Here is a 22,431-nt window from a genome sequence, read left to right as displayed (position 1 = left end):
CCCACAGAGAAACGTCCGCTTGACAGGAGGGAGTGCAAGCCCACGCTCAGGGCCTGCTCCACTGCGGCCTGCGGCCTCTCCCCTCCTGCCCCCAGCCTCTTTCCTGAGCAGGAGGAGGCTGAATTCAAGCCCATCTCTGCGGGACCGGCTGGCTGGCCCTTGGGTGAGCACTCTTTGGGTGGCAGCTTTGGGGCTACCACTCATGGCCTGCGCAACTCAAATAAGACCAAGCAGAGCAAGATTCTTCCTGGCACTTGCAATAGCCTTGGCAGGTGGCAAGAGCAGCTTGCATCACTAAAGCTTTCCTTCCAGGGACAGGGAGGGAGTGGGCCTCACGTAAGGTGGTGTCACTGCCATCCTCGAGGGACCAGGGCAGAGCCCAGGACAAGCCCAGAGTGCCAGCTGAGGTTTGGGAACCACGTTCCAGAGGGCTCAGGCTCTGTCTGGTGAGGCTGAGGAGCAGCTCAGGGGCAAGAATGTGGGTTTGAACCCCCAGCCCAGACACTAACCAGCCGGAGAGCTTGGGCAAGCAGAGCCTCGGTTTCCTCATCTGTAAAGTGGGGATAACACTATCCTCACCAGAATGTGTGAGGATTCGAGGGGCACAGACAGCAGGGCCCAGGAAACACTTAGATGATGATGCAAATCGCTCCGCTGTGGGCTCCCAGCAGGCCTGGGCCTCTCTGACGAGGCTGGCGAGGGGCTGCCTGCGGCTGGGGCTGCCAGTCCCCAAAGCACAGAGGGACCCCCTCAGAAGGGCTGGGGGTACAAGCAGTTTGCTTCTTCACATGTTTCAAAGAGACACTTTTGTACTCCCACCCCCACCCCCGCCTTTACAAAAATACAAATACAACCCTACCTGTATTCCACTCGATTGTTAAGACATCAAAACATCAACTACCAAGATGAGTCGGCAAATAAAGAGAATCCAGGGACACCTTGTCTCTGAATTAACTCATCCCAAAGATGAGCCACCGTGTTATCATAATCACATGGGACAAACATGCACCCAAATCAATAGAGCTAGTGGGCAGGAGTTCTTGATTTTTGCAGAAGCCAAGTTTTATACACAGTACATATTTATATTTATGTATGCACATAAATAAAGTACAGACCAGCCTGGGATTTTAGTAAAAGTTGATTGTGAAAAGGGTTGAGGCAAATACCACGCATTACAGAGCACAGGGGCTAACTCTGACGGTGGGACAGGGATCGATGAAACCTCCACGCAAGCAGCTTTTGGTGCGCCAGCTTCAAGAGGAAGAGGCCAGGCAGTGGGAAGGGGGCAGTCCCTCCAAGCTGCCAGGTTATGGACAATTCTGTGTAGGAAATGTGCACCAGTTTTGAAAATGTCCCAGGTGTTCTGGAAAAGTCCTGCGGATCAGACCCAGGAGGGAGAGGGCTCTGGATGTGCAGAAGCCCAAGCCTGGCCGGGCTGGAGCCAGCGGTCAGAGGACCCCAGCTCCCTCCGAACCCCGGGCGGGGAGGGACCCAGGGCATGTGGCAGGGGCTGTGCAGAGAGAAGGGGCAGAAGCACAAGAGCAGGAGGCCTGACAGAGACAACCCCTTCAGGACGCGGCCACAGCCTCTCACGCTCGGGCAGGCAGGCAGACGTGTGAGGCATCCGAACCCAGGCCGGGCTGCCCTGAGGAGGTGGACGCCCAGAACCTTTCTCAAGGAACCAGGCATTCTCTGCCTCATTTCTTCTTCCCCCTGGCAGAAGAGGCTGGGCTCCTTCAGAACAAGAAACAGCACCCAGTGGAAGGTCTCCGGAGCCTACGGGGTCCTTGAGAAGCTGGCATGGGGAAAGCAGGGCAGTGTCGGGGATTCTATGGAGTGAATGGTTACAATTTCTGGGGGGATAGAGAGGGAAAATCCAAACCGCAGGGATGTTGGCGAAACTACTCAATAGCTCTCTGTGGCGAGTGGCCAGTTGGTACATCCAAGAGCCAAGGACCAGTCTTCCAGGTTAGAGGACAAAGGGCACGTCATCTCCCTTGATCCCAGAGCGGCTGTCCAGCAAACAGCCACTCAGCCGTGTGGCCCAGTTGGCTTGAAACTGATATGGCTTCCTACCACGGTCTTTCAACCTTCTGTAAAGCCAGTGCCCTGGATGGAGAGGGAAATTCTTTTTCAGACACAGGCTGGGCACTGAGCGTCCACTACAGGTGCCCCTCGGGGCCTTGGGTAGGTCTGATTCCCAGAGGTGAGGCAGGTGGCTGCAGGCCAGACACCTCCTTGAGGCACAGCAAGGGCCCTGCTGCAGCTTGCAGGGAGGACAGACATCCAGGACCTGGCACCCAGCTGGGGCTTCATGCTTGTGGACTCCCATCATCACATGCTCAAAGCATCCTCAAGTAGAACGTGATGGAAGGCCTCCAATCCAGGCTGCCAGTGGCCCTCTGAAACTAACCAAGTCCTCAGCCAAAACCTGGGCCTGCCACTTGCTCCCAGAACCTGAGACCAGGAGCTCCCTTCAGTCGCGCCCACCACCAAGGAAGAGTGCCACGGGGGCCAGAGACGAGCCAGGAGGACAGCCCCAAGTGAGACTGGCTTGGGCACGAGCTCAGGGATAAGGCCCAACTGCTCCCCATTCCCCCGTGCCGGCAGGGCCCTCTGTGGGGCAGTACCTGTGCACCACCATGCAACCTCCCCTGCCCTCACGAAACCACCACAGACCCTTCCCAAGCATCCCAGAAGGTTCCAGGCACTCCGTCTGGTAGATAGCACCTTCATGCTCTGAGAAAAAGGCTGCAAAGGCCAAGCTTGTTTCAGTTAAACTCCAAGCCCAGGGGTGATGAGACCTAAAGGAAAACTGACTCTATGGGATCAGGTTCAGGGACAACCAGGTGACATTCTGAGAACAGGGTTTTCTCAGCCTGGTTACTGAGGCCCGTCTCTCAGACTGTTCGATGGCTCCACGGAAGTCCTTCGGAGATGGCTGTCTAGTTTGCTGGACAGTGTCCGAGCAGGGAAGAAAAGGACTGTGGGGCGCCTGGAGCATGGGCTGGTCCCTCACCCCCCACCTCATAGCTCCAAGGCTCTGAAGAAAGAAACACGTCTTCCCGAGCAAGACTCCCCCCTTGGTTCCTACTGCAGGAAAAAGCAATCCCCAAGCTCTCAGCTTCAAGGCCTGCGAAAACATCAAGTCACCGGCCAGCAGTCACTTAGCAGCTGGGCCCGGAAGGCTACCACGGGTGACCCTGGAGCCAAAATAAATTACCAAGAACACAATCCGGCCAGGGCCCCCGCCTGGTGTCAAGCCTCACACCCCCAACCTGTTTCCCAGGCAGAAAGGGATCGGAATATTATTCCAAAAAGGTCAAGCTACTTCTTAAAACTTCTTTCCTTTAAATATGGAATGGCATAACAAATTCAAGAAACGTTTTGTAAACGAGTGCAAAATGCAGTTTGATTTCAGTAGTTTATTTTGGAGACAAAGCAGTGCAAGAGGCTGGCCACGCTTTCCTACTTCCCTGGGGCTCGGGGTGAGAACTAGGAAAAGGTGACAGACATTTTAATGGGGTCAACACTCAAGTTGTGTAAACACAGTTAGTGGGCGGGTCCTCAGTTTCCAAGACAGTGGGGGGTGAGGTGGGGTCCTGAGGGCCTCCAGCTCCCCCAGCCCAGGCCTCCTCCACGGTGGGTGGGCACCACCCCAGACCCCCATTCTGGAAGGTGAGCGAGTCACCCCTCTCAGGCCATCCTCCCTGGACAACACCCAGGAAAGCACAAAGGCCTTTTTTACATTTCATCCATGACACGATCATACACAAGGGGTCATATGCATGTCACCTAAAGGTCCAAATCTTCCGGGCCTGACAAGCCACTCTCTCGCCCCTCTTGTCCCTGCAGAGGGGGTTGAGAGCCATCTGGCTTGCAGCTCTGACTGACCAGCCTGTGGTCTGCTGCGAACGGGGGTGGGTGAGTCTAACGGGGGCTGGGGACAGGTCCTCTCTCCCCTCTGGGGCTGTAGCACCCCCAACCTGGCCACCTTAGTATCGGGGACTTGCAGGACACCTGGCAATGCACGATGGAGAGGCAGATGGGGTAAGGTGGGGCCGGGAGGTGAGAACGGATACACTGCCAGGCCCTCGGATACACTGCCAGGCCCTCGGCCTCCCCCAGCTGCCCTGGGCAGGCCGTGAGCAGCTCTGGGCCGATGGGCAGCCACCTCCTGCCTGGGAACAGGGCCCCCCACCTCTGGCATGCCAAGGAGAAGCTCCTCACACCTGCCCTCAGCCAGGTCAGCCCCACGGGCAGGCGGCGTCGCAGGCTGTAGAGAATTCAACAGTCCTTTGGGATTCTCTGGTCTTGCCTGTCCATCAGGGGTGACGAAATGGTGGCCCAGAGATGCTCAGAGTGATCTGCCCAGTCACACCACAACCCCATGGTGTGGGATCAGCCTGGGGGCTCCCTCCAAGTGGAGCTGTAAGGGCACATGTCGATGGCCCAGCCTGACCCTCAGGCCCTCAGGGAAGGGCGAGGCTGGAGCCACTGGCCAGCCCAGGGGATATCCAGGGAGCCGGCCTTACGGAGCGCAGCCAACCCAAGGCCTTGGAAAGCTTTCTGTCCCTTCCCTCCCATGAGGGGGTTCCTGGCGGATCAGGCAAGTGGGCATGTCGCAGCCTGGAGCCCCTGCATGGGAGCCCGCGAGGATGACTTGGAGACCCTCACAGCTCCTGGGGACAGCTGCTGCGGCCTCCTGACTCCTCTGGGCCATGCTTTCAGGGAGGGTCGGCTGCAAACCTCTCCCAGGGCTACGGAGCTGCCCACGGGAGGAAACACATGGAGGGTCAGTCGGGAGTGGGAGGTTGGGAGAGAAGAGGAAGGGGAAACTGTTTACTCTCTCGGTGCGGCCATCGACAGCCTGACCCCCAGGCCCCAGCAGTCACCGAGACGGACAGACATGACGAGTACATGTGCACGCACACGGCCACGGCCACACACACACACAGACGCACACGGGCACCACCTCACACTCAGGCCTAGTGTTGAAACCACGAGCAAGTGTAAACTCAGGAAAGAGGTCTGCAGAGAGGAATGAGGCAGGATGGCCCTTTTCCACAAGGCTGGACCACTTGGTGCTCCTTCCCACCCTGCCGCCCCGCATTTACATTATGACACCAGAAAATCAGGTTAAGAACTGGAAAAAGAAAAGGAGGAATCAGATCACCAGGGATTCTTAGTAGTAGCCGTCACTGCCGGGCCCTGCTCTGCGCCGCACTCCGGGTCCAGCTCCGTGCCTACTGGGAGGAGGCCTTGGTGGCCAGGGAGGCCACGCAGTGCTGCTGGAAGCTGGGCGACACGGTGGCCGTGCAGCCGAGTCTCTGGTGCGGCAGCTTGGCGGTGCTGCCGGTGCTGCCCGTGCCCCCCTCCGCCGTCCAGGCTGCGTCCTGGCCCATCATGCTGCTGCAGCAGCCGGGGCTGGCGCTGCACGTCCGCTCGCCCACCAGGCTGCCCGCCTGCTCCGCCAGGAGCCTGCTGTGCCGCAGTGGGGCCACGCCCCCCACCGCTGCCGTGGCCGCTGTGCCTGCGCTCTGGCCCTGCAGGACGGTGGCGATGTGGTTCAGGAGGTCTGTGAAGAACTCACTCACACCCTCATAGCCTGGGGAGAAGACAGACAGACACAGGTCATTAGTCAGGGTAGAGAGGGCCGTGGGCAGGTGGCACGACTGGAGAGGAGGGGAGCAGACTGACCGGGCTGGAGGCCCTTGGACGCAGGCTGGCTTATAGGACCCAAGAGGCGGGTGCTGCTCCCACCCCATTCCAGGGACGACCAAGGCTTGGGAGGTAGGACAGACCGACCGAGATCATTCACCTTGACTCAACACCAGGTGCATCTGGCTTTGAGCTGATGGGAAAGGACCCTGGGACCCTGTCCCCCTCAGGCACAGCCACAATGGCTCATTTAGACCTTCACCCAACCCAACATGGTAAGACCCCCTCTAGTGGGGGATGTGGCACAGCTGGAGGTGGCAGGTTCTGAATCACAAACACCCCCTCGAGTCCTTGGGCCAGCCGAGTCTGGCTTCAGGCCTGCTTCCTGGCTCATCACTTCTGTCCTGAGCCTCAGTTTCTTCTTCTGTGAACCGAGGACACCACCTCTCGAGGCACAGAGCTTTTGAGGGCCCTACCAAGAGACGGGAACACAGCTGGGGCTGTACTGGGATTGGCCTTGTTTCCTTCTCACCCCAGACCCCTGCAGGTGAGGCCCTTTGAGCCCTCTGTGCCTTCCCCTCGATGACCCAAGTCAAGGGACAGGACAGAAACTCAGGCTATCACCAAGAAAGCAACCCCCAGGCCAAGGCTCAGCCCTTTACAGAGCAGGGCCTGTGTTCTAGGGCAGAAACTGCTGGGGTGCACAGGGGTGCCTGTTTCCTAACCCAGAGGTGCATGTCAGCAAATGAGTCTGCAGGAGCTGCCCGGTGGGCTATGGATCCAGGGCAAGGACTCTGCTGGCCCACAGCAGAACTGGGGTGGGTGCCTCCCCCCTGCCTGAATGAGTCTGAAGGGATGAAAACCAGGCGTACAGCTCCAGGAGCAGTGACAACAGACGTGTGCCCTCGAAGAGGAACCACAGTGGGCCCAGCTGGCTGTTGGAGGGGCCCCAGGCACAGCCCATCTACCCCCCAGCGGCTGTCACCACCGTCGACACCCGGCCTGTGCCAAGTGGCTACCGGAGACCCTCACACATCCTCTGCAATTGTCATCTGACTTGTCAGATACAAAGGTTTTAGAAAAGGTGCCTTTAAAGAAAAGCCCCTTTGAGGAATGTGTGGGGCAGCCAGGGGGGACGTGCTCATCTCCTCACATGCTTATGTGTTCCATGAAAAGCTGCTTAGTTCTGACAAAGCCTGAAGCTGAGAAGGGGAAGTGGGTTCCCATAATAAAACCCAAATGGCTCAAACTCCAGGCCAGCACTGTGTATGCAGCACACAACTGTCCCTCGTGACTCCTATGAGCCCGTGTCCCATTTTACAGATGATGAAACAGGTGCCAAGAGTTAAGTAACAGGCCCCAAAGACACACAGAACCGTTAACAGGCAGACATGTGGCGATGAGCCACGATGGCGAAGGTGGTGACGTCATCGACAGCTGGTGCTCCCCACATGCTCCTGGCAAGCCCCCATGGGGCTCCATGCATCCCACTCCTCAGCTCACTGTGTCCCCGCAGCCCCCAGGGGTGGGCCTGGGATTATCCTCATTTTACAGATGAGGACACTGAGGGTTAGATAGGCTCAAAGTCACAAAGTTCACATGTGGCAGAGCCATGATCTGAACCTCCCTTTGGCCCCGTCTGTGCCCCAAAACACCACATGGTGCTAGAGGCGCATCCACCAGGAGACTGGAGCTTCTCCTGGGCCTGGGGCTGTGTGTCAACAGGGCAGCCCTGGGTCTGGCCACAGGACCGCTGGGTCCTGACCCGAGTGCTCAGTGCCTGGAGAATGGGGGGTGCCTGGCAGAGCCCATGCCACTGGAGGCCACCACGGGAGCAGTGCTGCGTCTCCAGGGCAGAGACGTCAGCAAGGGAGGAGAGCTCGGATGTTCTCAGGGAAACAGCACTGTTCCGTCAACACCAGGGAGCGTCACTGTTCCCTCGGCAACTGCACACACCCTGCTGTCCTCGGAAAAGGCAAGAGGCCTGGGCAGGTGTGGCCGTGCATGTGTGAGCTTCCTGGACGGTGTGGAGGCAAGGCCGAACCCTCAGAGGCCTTGGGGGTCAGGGGGCTGGTGACCAGGGGGAGCCCCTTTCAGGCCTGTGAGCCATGGCAGTGCCCGGGCCGGCCCTGTGGTGCTGGCCCCACACTCACTCTCAGGGCCTTCGGCTGGCCTGGGGAGGGGCCGAGGGGCGAACTGGCACCGGACAGACGCCCTCTCCCCAGTCTGTACCGCCTCCCTGGGAGGGGAATCAGTCCCCAGACCGAGTCTCTGCCCAGTGCAGGGGCTCGCCAAGCCATCCTGCCAAACAGAGGCAAGGACTGAGCCCCCGAGCCGACGGGCCACGCTCCAATCCCACCCCCACCTCCTGCCAGCCACGGGACCCTGGACGAGTTTTTCTGCAGAAGTTGTAGGGAGAACGACAGGCGGTGCTGCGAGTGAAGCCCAGAGTGGGTCTGACGCAGGGGTGTCCACGATGGGCAGCTGGGGCTGTGACAGCCGCCCGAGTCCAGTGTGGGGGACCCCTGGCCGGGCGCTCCCATACCCACACCCACAGGAGGCCTCAGGGCTCCTCGGCTGAGGCTGGCAGACAAAGCTGGAGAGAAACCTGGGAGCAGCTGCTGCCTGGATACCTGCTCCTGCTCAGCCCTGGGGCCCCCGGGCCAACGTGCCCTCCCCTCGGGCCTTCCCCAAGCATGGGGCCATCACCCAGCTGTTCTCAGCTCAGCCTCGTCTCTCCTGGCAGCCTCCCCCCCACCTCGGTGCCCAGCCATGCCCTGCCAGCCCTTCTCTTGGTTCCCTGCTCTGGCTCAGTGACCGACCCCCTCCAAACACCCAGGACCCCACACCAGGACACCTGGCTCTGGGACACACAGCTGTTTGTGTTGGGAGGGGGCAGACTCGGGCTCAGCTCCTGCAGGCTGACTCTGCAGGAATCAAAAGCTCAACGGCTGACTTTCCCACCCCCCCACTACCACCTTCCTACCTAGGACTCTACTCCAACAGCCCTTGGATTGCCCCTCCCCTCCAGTTCGCTGACTGCCACCTTCTGCTGCCGGCCAGTGCTCTCCCTGGCTTACAGTCCCTGGAGACTACAGTTGCTGCCCTAACCACACCCTCAGCACCCTCTCCCGCTCTCACCCCAAAATACTTGCTTGTCAAAACCCAAACTCTGCTAAATCCAATACTCCATCTATACCAACCCACACCCAACGAGACTGGAGAGAAGCACATGGCCATTCTGATGGCTCTTGCTTTATCCTGGGCATCCTGCTCCTTGGTTCTTTGTCCCCCTCCAGAGCACTCTGAGGGTCACCCCCATATCCAGAACATCTTGCAGGCAGTGACCTCTATAGAGGTTGAGAGGAGGGAGGGAGGGGCCCCCCCCGTGCCTCAGTTTCCTGGGCTGCAGATCGAGGTCCTGACTGCAGCCGCCGAAGCGTCCTGAGGTGCCTGTCCACATGGCTCCCAAGGAATCCCTGGGGGCCAAGCACGGACCCCTTGGCGAGACGCTAAGCTCCTGGAGGGCAGGAATCACTTCCCGAAGGTTTTCACACCCACTGAGCAGGGAGTGACGCTGCTTCACCTACACAGCAGGTACGCGACAAAGGCAGGACTCAAGGGAAGAAAGAAGGAAATACCACCTTGGAGCGGAGTGGCGGAGTTGGCGAGTGCACAGGCTGTGTTGGGGCTCCTTTGATTTAAAGCTGGGCCCTGCCTCGATCCTGCCAGGAGGGGCAAGTCACTTGGCCTCAGTGTCCTCATATGTCAGCAAGGATAACCCCAGGAGGCAGGGACAGAGGAGTGGGGGGCACGCACCCAGTGGACGCTGGCCAAGGACACGGTCATCCCCTGCACCGTCACAACTAAAGGCCCTGCATGTGCAGGGGGCGGGGAGGGGTCTGCGTTGAGGCCCAGAAGGAAGAGGAAAGACAGGGTGGAGAGGGGGATCGGGAGACAGAGCAGGGGCAGGGCGGGCTCCTCTGCAGCCAGATCAGCCCTTTCTGGGCCTGTTTCCTAGTCTGGGAAATGGGGATATGGTCCCATATTCTAACTCTAGCCTTAACCTCCACCATGCAGAGCTGCTATGGACACCTAGAGGGCCACCCACGTGACAGTGCTGTCCCCAAAATGCCCGGACGCAGGGAGGGGCAGGCTCCGAGGACACAGGCGACAGGCCGACCCCACAGCCCACCGTGGGGACCCACCCAGGCCCTGCCATCCCCAGTCCACACAGAGTCTTGTTTCCAAAGAAACACACTTTTCAAGGAACTGGGGTCAGACTGAGGGACTCTGCACCAGGCAGACAAATGCCCCTTTGAGGAAAAGCAAGAAGAAAAGGTGCAAAATGGAGCTTCTCAGCTGAAACCCCGCAGGCCAAAAAAATGTTATTTTTACATCTCGAGAGAGATCAGAAAAGAAAATAGCATTTATTTTAAGCTATCAGTTACATCACTCAGTATTTCTTCAAACAGAAAACCAAAAACGACAGCCCCCGTTGCTGCAAGGGAGACCAGGCACCCAGCAAACGTGTGGGGGCCGAGAGCCCTGGGCAGCTTGGGGAGTGCCGTCCGGGTCTGGCCGGACCCCGGGACCCCGGCGGGGAGCGGGGGCTGTGCCAAGGGCAGCAGTGCCTTCAGGGCCTGGGCAGTCACTCCTGGGAGGCTGCAGTGGGCTCTGGCCTGGGGCTCTAGACTCAGCCACTCGCCCCCCTGGGGAACACATGTCCCCTGACACACCTCTGAGCCTTAGTTACGAGTCATCTGTGCCTTAGTCAGATTTTCCAGAGACTGGGAGCTTGTTTTCTTGCTTACCAGGTGTAGCCTGCATCTCCTGAGCTAGTAGTGGCAAGGAGGGAAACAAGCAGGAAGAAGAAGAAAACCTAGAATGTGCTGGGTGTGAGTATCTGGTTTAACACTGGCTGCAGATGTGTGTCCACAATCTCTCTGATTTGTGAGTGTGTACACGCGGACACACCCTCCATCTGGCTCTGTGCGTGTGTTGCCTGATATGGCACATGCGTCCTGAGCACCTACTGTGGGCAAGACACTCCCCCAGGCTGGGACGTCCAGCAGTGCCCGAGAGATGGGCCTTCCGCCTGCCTCGGGTGCCCCCAGTCCCATCAGGGGATTTTCAGTAAGATTAATAAATAAACAAATGCACCCATAGAGGTCGTGTCTGTGTGTGTGCATGTGCGTCTGTCTGCCTCACGGGATGTGCAGCCCACCAGCTGGGGGCAACTGGCCTCTGCCCAGGGGTGACGTCTGGGCTCTCAGCCAGCAGTACTGACCCCCAGGGCCTGTTTGTGCTCCCACTGAGTCCCTCACTGAGTGGAGGTCTGTGCTACCCAGAGAGCCTGGCTTTGTGCAGCAGGTTCCAAGGGGCCTGGCGCACGGTCCCTGCCCAGGGTCCCCGGCAGACAGCAGGGAGCAGATGCCTCAGCTCTGGGAACTGGGCCTGGGCCCCGGAAACCCTCCCAAGCCCTGTTCGCCGTGCTGTGACCCAGGGCGGCTGAAGGAGCACGTGACTGGGGGCCTTGGCCCTGCCGCCAACTTGCTGGGAGCGTTTGGACGGTTTTTTCCTCTCTAGGGCCTCAGTTTCCCTACGTAGAAACTAGGGGTGGGGGGTGGGGGTGTGTTCTCTCCAATGCCCTTCCAGCCCTTTGGATCTACAAGGGCTGAGATTTGACCAACAGACGTGAAGGCTGCGGCCCAGATCCTGCAGCCGGCGGGCGCCAGGCACCCTCACCTGGGAAGGCGTTGACGTCGATGACAGCGTGCTGCCCCGTCTGGTTGTTGATGATGATGTCGATGCCGAAGAGCGATGCGCCCAGCGCCTGCCGCAGGGCCCGGGACAGCTCGCGGATGACCTCGTCACTCGGCCGCTCGAACACGCCCTCGATCTTGTCCAGCTGTGACACAAACACGGAGTCAGGCTGCGGCGGGGTGCGGGGGGCAGGACAACGAGACCGGCCGCAGAAAGTGCTAGACGCAGCGAGGGTGAGGGGCTCCACCGTCACCACAAGCTGGGAGGTGGGTGCTCGCTGACCGGGAGACTGACGCGTGGGGTGGGCAGGCTGGGGCGGCACAGCTCGGAGCCTCGTGCTGGATGCGGAACCAGGACCTCCAGCCCCTGAAGCCCATGCTGACGCCTTCCAGGGAGGAGGGCAGTGTCTGTCCTGGACCCGGGAACGCTGGAGCCGGACCTTGAAGACGGGAGGGTCTGAGCAGGGGAGGGCACGACAGAAACAAAGGAACAGAAGCCCAGAACCCGCAGGGAAGCCTCATGTGCCAGAACCCAGGATGGAGCCGGGCAGTGGGGAGAGGCAGAGCCAATTTTTCTCGGCGTCACCTGCCTGCCAGCCCTCCATCGCCCCCGAGGGTTCTGGGGACCGTTGCTGCCCCCAGCCTCAGTGGCTGGGCCCACAAACCTCCCCTTCACAGCAAGTGGCTCCAAACTCACGTCCTTCCCACGTGACCTGGGCTTCCCCAAAGAGGCTGCTCTGCTGCTACCGCCCAACACCCGGGCCTGAGTCCAGCTGTCAACGAAGCTTCCACGGGGCCCGCTGGCCTTCCCAGCCCACAGGCCCACCCCCTGCCCTGACGCCCCCAGCTGTGCTGCTCCTTCTCTGCACATGTCACGGACGACCAGGGACAAACGCACAAGTTCCAGGGCATCTAAGGCAGGGGAGCATGGACTAGGAAGGACCCTGGAGTCCAAGGGATCCGAATTCAAATCCTGGCAGTGACGTCCCAGCCAAGACCCTGGGGAAAGCAGCTAGCCTCTGTGCCTCAGTTCCCTCATTTGACAGGAACCAACAACGTCTCCACCCTCAACTGCAGGGAGGAGCAACGAGGCCATTGGTGGGCAGGGAAAGGAGCTGCAGGATCTGTATCCCGAGGCAGGACGGCATCGTGCCACCTCTAAGTCAGTGGGGTAGAGTTTGCACTCGGTGCTCAGTAAATACCGGAGTCCAGGGTGGCGGGAACTGGGCTCAGGGGCCAGAGGGGAAGGGGTGGCTGATCCACCAGAAGTCAACGAGAAGCTGGGTCAAAAATATACAATTACCACACGGCTCAGCGATTCCACTCCTAGGTGTCTACACCAGAGAACTGAAAGCAGGGACTCAAACAGGAGGCTGTACACAAATGCCCACGGCAGCATCATTCACAGCTGCCAAAAGGTGCAAGAAACTCAAGGGTCCATCAACAGATAAAAGCACGGTCTAGCCACAGAATGAAACATTACTCAGCCATAAAAAGGAATGAGGTTCTGGTACGTGTGACAATGAGGATGAACTCCGAAAACATTACAGTAAGTGGAAGAAGCCAGACACAAAAGGTCCCACGCTGTAGGCTTTCATTTACATGAAATGTCCAGAAGACGTAAATTCATAGGGACTGAAAGCAAAGTGGTGGCTGCCAGGCGCTGGGGCAGGGGGTGGGGAGGATGACTGGTTAAAAGCCTCAGGGTTTTATCTCAGGGTGATGAAAATGTTTTAGAACTAGATAAAGGTGGTGATTACACACCATTGTGAATAAACAAAAGCCATGGAATTTTCACTTTAAAACGTTTACTTTTACCTAATGTGCGTTTCATCTCAACTTAAAAAAGTGAAGCTGGGTCAGAGGGCTGGGGACAGAGCCCTGGGCCCCAAGGACAAACAGCCCTTACCCCAGCACAGGAAGTGGAAATGGCCAACAGGCAACTTCCTGAGGTGTGCTGAAGAGGGAGCCCACACTCGGGCACATCCTGCCGCCACAGCCACCCCGGCCAGCTCTGCAGAGCAGGTGGCCTGTGCCCTCGGTCCCGGTGCCTGGGCCTCTCGCCCCGGGCGGGTGCCAGCCTGGCTGTCCGAGGCCCTCGTCACTCAGCGCTGGCTGGGCTCCTCGGCGCTGGAGACTCTCCCAGGCCCTCTCGCCCAATGCAGCAGCTTAGCCGCTGCGAGAGGCTCCCCAGGTCTGGACTTGCAGTCCGGGGGCCCTCGCCGCGTCAGAGACTCAGGCCAGACGTGCCGGTGCTGCCCATTCCCCGCTGCGTGTCCTGAGCTGACACTTCATCCTTCTGGGCCCTGTTTTCTCACTTGAATAAATGGGGTAATAAAAACACTTGCACACGGGATTGCAGTGAAGATCAAAGCAGATCGGGGCTGAGGCTGGCGGCCCAGGCTGGCAGCAAGGTGGCCAGGGCTGCTGCAGGTGAGAGGACCCCTCACCGCACGTGTTTGTAAAGCTCTTCCTCCGCTCAGCTATGGAATCCCAGAATTCCTAAAGCAGTCATTTCGTGATCTGAAACCAAACACCCTTCCTAGGATGAGGTCCAGGCAAGGAAATCCTGCCCGTGGGTCCCAGGCAGGAACGACCCAATGACGTCTGGGAAGACGGGGAGGGGATGGAGGACCTGAGGAGGTGCCCGTGGGGGTCACCGTGGTCAGCTAGTCACCCTGCATCCTGGGAGCCAAGCTCGAGCACTTCCTGCGTTCCAGGTGCTACCGTGGGTGCTTTCCATAGGGTGACGGACTCTTCCGGCAGCTCTATGGGGCAGGATAAGGACCCTTGAGGAGGGGACGGAATGTGCCCAGGCTCTCATCCGCCACCTGGTATCGGCTCTTGCAAAGTAAAAATGTGTTTGGGAGCTGAGAGTTGGGTAGGGGGCCTGGGCCCACCTTCGGGGGCACCCAGGACTGCAAGGCCAGGGCAGGGCTCCCTGCAGGGCCTCCCAGGAGATCGAGGCAGCAACCCGAGGAAACCCAGGAGGGCATGGGGCGGCAAGCACAGAGCACATCCAGGATGCATGAACCCAGGAACGGGGCTGTGTGTGTCAGGCTGGCCCTTCCACTGGGGGCTGTGGATGTCACACGGAAAGGGTGACGGTTGACCCATCTCCCTATTTTTAAATGTCAGTCTCAGGGGATTTCTGAACGGCCATCACACTCCAAGGGGAGGGAGGAGACGCTGTGAGCACTGGGGTTGGAAAGGAAGGACCTGCTTATTCTAGGCTGACCCCACCCCGTGTCACAGATGGGGAAACTGAGGCTGAGTAGTTGAGGAGTAACTACCCAAGAAGGTGGCTCTGGGTGGGTCAGTCATGTGCACTGCCCCTCAGGGGCTTTCCTGGCCACAGCTCACAGCCTGAGATGACCACCAGCCCTGCACCGGGTGAGAGGTTGGCGGATGTGGCCCTGGGGGCCAGCTAGTTGGCCTGAGCAATGTCGAGTCCGCCACCCACTCGGGTGTCACCGGACACACGGCCAAGCCAGGCTCTGAGATGCTCTGCAAGGGAAAACCTCTTCACCTGGGTTGGCCTAAAGTCTCTGAAGCTTACAAGACCAGAAAACCTCCCTCCTCTTACACTGCACACCTGTTTACATATACTGAGCAAAGCCAGGCACCGAGAGGTCTGTGGCCAAAAAGTCTGATTAGAAATTGACTGTTCCCAAAGTTCTCTTGACTGTGTAGCTTGTTCCTGGGAACATCTGACATCTTGAGGACGGGGGTGCTCCCTGCAGGTTCCTGCCTGGGCTCTGTTGAATGCTCGGCACACAACTGGCCTCTCTCAAGGAACAGAACTAAACAGAAGCCAGGAAGGGACAGGCTTCTGGGCTCCAGGGACAGCAGCACAAGCTGAGGGCAGGCCCTTGATGGGGACGGAGGATGGTGAGGCCAGGGGTGGGGGTGGACAAGAATGGAGAGGGCAAGGCTGGGGCTCTGGAGTTGACGGGGATGGAGAGGGCAAGGCTGGGGCTGTGGAACCGATGGGGATGGAGAGGGCAAGGCCGGGGCTGTGGAACCGATGGGGATGGAGAGGGTGAGGCTGGGGCTCTGGAGTTGACGGGGATGGAGAGGGTGAGGCCGGACTGTGGAACCGATGGGGATGGAGAGGGTGAGGCCAGGGCTGTGGGCTTGACAGTGACGGAGGGGGCAAGGCCGGGGGCATGGGGGTCAGCTGTGGCTCGTTAGTGAAACCAGCCCGAGGAGAGTGAGGACCCACCACACTCCCCAGGTCACCAGGACACAGGAGGCCCCAGAGAGGACTCCGAGTTCAGGGCAAGCGCTCGCTGGACTTGGGAAAAGGCTAAAGCAGTCTCACGGAGGTTTGTCTGCTCTGGGTGACGGCTGCCCTGGGAGTCACCAGCAAGGTGAGGGGGTCCTACAATTCCCGGAAGACCCAGGCCTGGGGTCAAATCCCTGCTCTGTCACTGTGTGAACCTTGTGTGGCCTTGGGCCTTGACCTCTCTGAGCTCCGCACCCCTCCTCCGGAAGATGGAGTTGCTTGTCCCTCCGCTGTGAGGCTGTGGCCAGAACAGGCTGAGACGCTGCAGGGCCGCTGGCATGAGCCAGGCACAGCACCTGTGCCGAATGCCAGCCACCATCCTGGCACCCACTGGGGGGGGGGGGACAACAGATTTTTTACAACCAATGGGGACGTGGAAGGAAAAGGAGAAGATGGTGTTGGTCCCCCTGCCCTTAATCAGGAAAAAGGCCAACTAGATAGCAGCCCTTCCATTTCCTCGTGTGAGGAGAGGTCAGAAAATCTTCCCACCGGAATGACCCAGGGCCGGTGTTCCTTCCCCTGAGCCCCGGAGAGCCCGCTCCCCAGATGGGCACCCAGGCTCAGCTGTGCCGGTCGCCAGGAGCAAAAGAGGTGGGTCCTGGCACAGGGCAAAGACCCCGGACGGGCGGGAGGTACGTACCGCGGTCAGGACGGAGGACGACTCTGGCTTGGACACGTTGTGGCTGTTGAAAAAGATGGACTCGCGATCTGAGGAGACAGAGACAAGAAGGTGCGGTGAGCTTGGGGCAGGGGGCGGCTCCGCCATGCGCTGCCAGGGGGCAGTGCCACCCAGCCACGGGCCGAGGGGGCAAGAGGGCCAGCAGCGGCCAGCTGGGCTCCGGCTCGCTGAGGGCCAGTCCGGTCTACACCACGACGGACACGATGAACTGTGCCTCATCAGGGCTTCTGTTCTGTTCGTTCTTCCCACATAAAGATGATGGGCTCTACAAGCCTCCCTCCACCACCATTTTACAGAATTGGACCTTTTTCCCCCAATACCCAAGGCCCCCTTCCCAGAGCATGTCCTATGGATGTCACCAAGAAGCAGACTAGTGGAGGAAGGGGTTAAGTGGGAAATGCTGTGTTCCCAAAAATCAGAGGCCCAGAGCTCCCAGGGTGGCGAGGTCTGCACCCTCCCCACACCCCCAGCACTGGCCCAGGGAACTCTCCCTGGGGAGCGCTCGAGCACATGCTACGGAGAAACAGCCCAGCTGCCATTTGTCAGGTGAGCACTTCAAGTTCAAATGATTCTGTTGTTCCCCAGACACTCGGGGAAAAATAGGGAATCAGAATGTGGACTTCCATAGGATCCATCCAAGAAAGCCCACAAAATAACGTGCTTGGCTTTGGAAGCTGGCGCAGGCCAAGGACCCTGCACCCCCACCCCACCCCTCAGCTCCCCTCGGCGGGCTCCCGGAGGCAGACCGACCCCAAGAGAAAGGACAGCGGTAAGCAGACAGTGCACTTGGTCATCTCAGAGCAGAAACGTCCTTGGGAATACAAAGGATGGCCGGTCAGTCCATCAGACAGAATCCTGTTCTTAAGCACCTGGGAGCATGGGTCAAGAATGCGTGAGTTACAAAATCCTGGTGCTTCAGGGTCCCAAGTTGCAGGAAAAGCTGTCCAGTCCACCCCCACCCCGTGGCCTCCCCCAAGAACGGCAGCCCGGCAGGCTCTGTCTGAATCCTTCCGGGGTAGGCCTGGCAGCTCCCGACGCACAGCACTGCTGCTCACCCCTGAGGTCCAGGCCCCCGAGCACGGGAACAGGGAGGGGCAGGTGGAGCACGGTGGTGCCCAGGGCCAAGCTGGGGGTGGCTCCCTCTCCAGTTACCCCCTGCCCCCACCCTGACCCAGCGCAAGGGCTCTGCGGCGCCGCAACAATCATGCATTGGGAGGTGATTTGGGCGGAGGCCGGGCAGGCAGGCGCTGGGATGTACCTGGCGTCTTTCCCGCTAGAGGGGCACGCAGGCCCCCTGCCGCCCCGGTGTGCCTGACAGTCCTCCCGCTCCGACCAGAGCCAATCCAGACAGGGGGCACGAGAGACGGTCCTGGGGAGGAGCCTGGGGAAAATAAACACCCTGCAGGGCTGGTGCAAAGAGGCCGCCGGCCAGGAAGAGGCAGCCATGGGCCAGAGGTTGGAGCCGAGCCTGAGGAGCTGGCAGGGCAGGGTGGTCTCCTGCAGGCGCTGCCCTCCCTCTCGTCCTGCAGCCCAGCCCCACCAAGCTCAGGGCACCTTTCCTCACATACGCCTCCAGGCCCCCCGGGCAGAACAGGCCCAAGGGTAAGGGCAGGGCCACCACGGGCAGGACCTCAGGAGGCAGGTGGACAAAGCCAAGTACAGGGAGGCTGGGAAACCTACAGGTGCCACAGGGAAAACATCACAGGTGCCAGACTACAGGCAGAACAGGAATGAGCTGGGACCCAGAGGGGACTAACAAAGACCCGTAGAATTGGACAGACCACGTCACGCAATAGCTTGTTACAGCAAGAGAGACAAACGCCTGGACCATTCCAAAAGGGCTGCTTTCTCCCTCCCAGGAGCCCTGGCCAGATGACAAGTCGGCAGGGCTGTGAAGACACCTGTGCTCAGCCCTTTACATGTGTGTCTGTGCACACAGTGGGGACAGCACTCAGCCCTCCCTGTGACCCAAGAGACTGTGGGATGATGAGGCAGTCAGAAAGGCCAGAGCCCCAAGAAAGAGGCCTGGTCACAGGTCCCCTGGCACCCAACTCCTCAGGCAGCCGGAAGACATCTGGCCCCTTTGAAGCACAGCAAGGGGCCTGGCCAGTCCCTGCTCCCTGAGAGCTCATGGCCAGGCCTGGAGCACAGCAGTGCCCTGGCTGTCAGGGGTCCATCTGCCTCTGCTCCCCAGACTCGGCCCAGGACACATAAAAGCACAGAAGAACCACCACTATCTTCCTGCAGGGGAGGGCAGGTGAGGGAGGACAAGGAAGGGAGCAAGTGGGTGCTCTGGGTCCCACTTCGCAGATGTGAAAAACAAGTTCAAAAGAAGAAGAGTAAATTCCAAGACGAGCCCCCAAATAACCCAGCCACACAGCAGTGCAGACAAGAGCTGAAAGCCAGTGGCTGCACTGCCTTCAGCAGCGTGTGCTTCCTCTCCATCTCTCTGGGGTTTCCCTCCTGAGGGGACCACGTCATACTGCCACAGAGGGTGGCCCCAGCTTCTGCAAGATCTGGACAAATCTCACCTCCCAGGGGGTCAGCGTGGCCACCTTTTCTCAGTGGCTCCCCAAGACCCGCTCTATTTCCTCTGGAGCCCCCTAGCTCAGCCACAACTAACCCCTCCATTACCCATTTCCTTGTTTGCTGTTTCTCCCACTAGAACACAGGCTCATGAGGGCAGAACGCTCGGTGCATTATCTTGTTCCTGTGGGGCTCCCAGGACCTCACACAGGGCTGGGCACACAGCAGGCCCAATAAATGCCATATTTCACTGGGTCAAGGTTAGGGGTTGGCGAAACTACCATCAGGGGCTTATAAACTATTGCCTGCAGATTGTAAAAAAAGAGTTTTTGTAAATAAAGTTTTATTGGAACATAGCCAAGCCCACTTGTTGACAATGCTTTGTTGGATCGAATGGTCAGGATGCAACTAAAAATATTTACTATCTGACCCTTTGCAGAAAAAGTTTTCTGACCCCTGCTCTGCACTGTGAGAAGTCCCATTCTTTTATGTACCCCTAAGGGGAAAAAAGGCCCAAGATGGAGAGTATCAGAGGACCCCTGCTTAAAGCTGGGAGCCCAAGGGGCTGCATCCTCAGAACGAAGGTCAATGAGAAATAAACCCACCGTACAAACAGAGAGAGCAAAGAAACCAGCCCAGCTCAACCCTCACACTGGGGGACAGAGGGAAGACACCTCCCCCAAGGATCTGAAGCACAGGCAGAGAATCCCAAATGTTCTTGGTGACTGGCACAAGTGAACGTTATTTCTGTGTAAGAACATGACTTTGGTTCTAGGGCTCCCAGCCAACAGCAAATGCAAGATGCCAGTGGTTGCTGGACACACAGATGTAACAAAAGAGAACAAAAGCCATGCACTTAGAATCAAAAGAAAATGGTTGTTATGGAAAACCTGTGTCCTTGTGTCCACCCAGGTCCAGAAAACTCGCAGGAAGGATGCGCACTGGATGTGGGAAGCTGTGGGACCGGCCCCACTGGGTAATGGGAAGCAGAAAGCCTGAGTGGGGCTGGGAAAGAGGCCCCTCCTCAGCGGGCCCAGCTTAAAGGGCCGCTGCCACATTATGCCTCTAGCCAGGGCAGAGGGTGTGTAGGTGAAGGGACAAAACCTGAGGACACGGACCCAGGATCAGCTTAGGGGATGGATGGAGACAAGTGCACCGAGACTTACTCAGCTGACACAAATAAACATTTTCTCCTTTATCTCGGTGCATTTGTCTATAGTTATTGGACCCTGGTCTGCATTTTAGGGTAAACATCCCTGTAGATGCGGGATGCAAAGTTCACACTTCTCTCCGACAGGTGCGATGCAGGCAGGCCCCACATTCTGCAACCAGGAGAAAAAGGATGGAAAAGAGGCCACATTTTTTATGTGGATAGGAAAGGAAATCTGGTGGTTAATTTCTTTGGAGATACAGTGATGCCGGTAAAGAGAAAAAAAAGAAAACAGAAAATAAAAGAAAAAGAAGTGATACTGTATAAGGAAAACTACTCTTAATTTGTTTTCCACAGATTTAAAGAAGATATAAAAAAAATCAATAAAATAATAAAGAGAATTAAAAAAAGGTCAGCTTCTTTCTGCCCACAATTGGTAAGAATGCATCCTGCTTGCACAGTTATGCAAAAAGATTCATACAAGAAGATCTGCCTGCCCTCTTCCCCACAGTGGGCAATGGGACCAGTGTAAGAGGGGCTGAACCTCGAGTCCGAGAGCCCCGGGCCTGGCTGGGAGCGCTGCCTGCACTCAGGAGGAAAGTGAAAACAGATGCACATTTCCAAACTGTCTGCTCTCTGTATTGGGTTAAAGGAAGGAAAAACGTCACCCAGGGGAAGAACAGCTGAGAGGGGAAGACGAGAACAGCTGAACTTAATTCAAGAGTTGTTTTTAAAAGCCACAAGGTGTGGATGGTGACGGGAAGTCCCGGGAGGAGGGACTTGAAGAAGATATATGTTTACTCCGATGGAGATAAACAGCCTGGGCATTTCAAGGCGTCTAGCGATGGCGAGATTCCCTTGCCAAGATAAATGTACGTGTGTGAATAAACCACATCAGGGCAGTCAAATGTTCTTCCAGGGAGACTTCTTGGAAAGCTACCCTTATTCCAAAAGCTGCTGCTGCTGTTCCAGAGGTTTCCGGAATTTGCCTTAGAGCTAGATGCCTTCAGAACCACTAGAACATTCTTTTAAGAGCAGTCCCACTGTTGGTCGGCAAATTCTTTATCTTTGAGTCAGTTTTTGAAACGGTAAAGGGGTGCCAGGGCTGGAGAGCCAGGCGAGCAGCTGGGTGGAGGAAAGCCTTGGGCACAAAGCCCCTCGGCTGACTATACAGGCTGCCCCCTCAGGGACCACTTAAATTACCCCAGATGATGGCAGCGCCATGCAAATAATACCTCCTGTTACATCTGAGGGACGCTCAGTGGCCGTCATCCTGACATGCCCCTCAGCCGGGAGGGAGGCATGGCAGGGAGACTGCACCCACTCTGGGCTTGCCAGAGGCTCCCCGCGTTAGGAGACCCCACAGCCCAGGGCTGCAGACCCCTGCCAGAGTGCTGAGTCACCTCAGCTGCTGCACAAGCAGCAAGTAACCTAGCCTCAGTTTCCTCATTTGGAAAACGGGAATAATGACCATAGGAAGGCACGGGAAAAGTGGTTAGGATTCTGCCCAGCTCCGAAGACCTGTCACTTCCCTCACTCCCCAGGAGGGCCAGCCAACGGACAGCTGACTCTGCCCATTCCCACGGAGCTCCCCTAGCCTCATCTCTGCCTGGGTCCCGCGGGAAGCTGCACAGGTACAGGAAACTTTCAGAGGTTTCCTGGAGTTCAATGGCAGCTCAGATGGATGGCGCCTTCTACAGCATCAGGTGGAGCTGGATTTTTTAACTCATTCTCCAAGACTTTTCCAACTTTCTATCCACTCCCTCCAGAAATAACACAGGGTGGCAGGGGTCACTGCTGAGGGACAGACAGCTGATGACATGTCCTAGCCATGTCCCTGGGCCCAGGAGGGTCCCAAGTGTGAAGGCTGGTTACCTGATGTGCCCGCCGAGAAGTTCTTGAGCGAGGGTCTCTGCACCACAGTGTAGGACTCGCCGACCACAAACACCTTGTACAGGACGGCATTGTGGTTGATGAAATTCTGGACCACGCAGGGTGGCTGGATGGCATTCAGGCCCTCCTGATTGAACACGATGGCCATCTGGGGAGACAGGGGGCCGAGAGCTCCGTCAGAGTCCAATCATGGCCCTGTGACACGAACCTCTCCCCAAGAAGAGTCTTGAGTCAGGGTGAATGGAGGGGGACTCAAGAACACCTGGGGATCACTTCTGTGGGGGCGTCTGGAAATCCTGCACCGATCAGGTCTGCCATGTTAGGTTGAGCAGGCTGCGCAATGCACAACTCCAGGAGCACTACTCACACTACACAGTCTCTGAACCGTGGGCTGTGCCCTTACTTAACCCTCATGATGTCTCTAGAGGCTCCTCCACAAGGACCCAGAGGGGAAAGGTAGGAAGCAGAA

At 58.2% G+C, this 22,431-nt stretch overlaps 1 protein-coding gene across 1 annotated transcript in view; it reads right to left on the bottom strand.

Annotated features, from left to right (window-relative positions):
* Positions 1-3,390: 3,390 nt before the first annotated feature.
* ITPK1 (inositol-tetrakisphosphate 1-kinase) overlaps positions 3,391-22,431 on the bottom strand; it is a 176,694-nt gene continuing 157,653 nt past the window's right edge. Inside the window, exons 8-11 of the mRNA XM_037832023.1 lie at positions 21,945-22,110; positions 16,355-16,422; positions 11,410-11,572; positions 3,391-5,608 (exon numbers count right to left, since the gene is read on the bottom strand). Coding sequence (XP_037687951.1) covers positions 5,247-5,608; positions 11,410-11,572; positions 16,355-16,422; positions 21,945-22,110 — 759 coding nt within the window. The 3' untranslated portion in view covers positions 3,391-5,246. The remainder of the gene's footprint in view (positions 5,609-11,409; positions 11,573-16,354; positions 16,423-21,944; positions 22,111-22,431) is intronic.

This window comes from Choloepus didactylus, chromosome 4, assembly GCF_015220235.1.
Source record: "Choloepus didactylus isolate mChoDid1 chromosome 4, mChoDid1.pri, whole genome shotgun sequence".
Taxonomy (NCBI): domain Eukaryota; kingdom Metazoa; phylum Chordata; class Mammalia; order Pilosa; family Megalonychidae; genus Choloepus; species Choloepus didactylus.
Note: the sequence above shows the minus strand (reverse complement) of the source record. Positions and strands in the feature narration are given on the sequence as shown.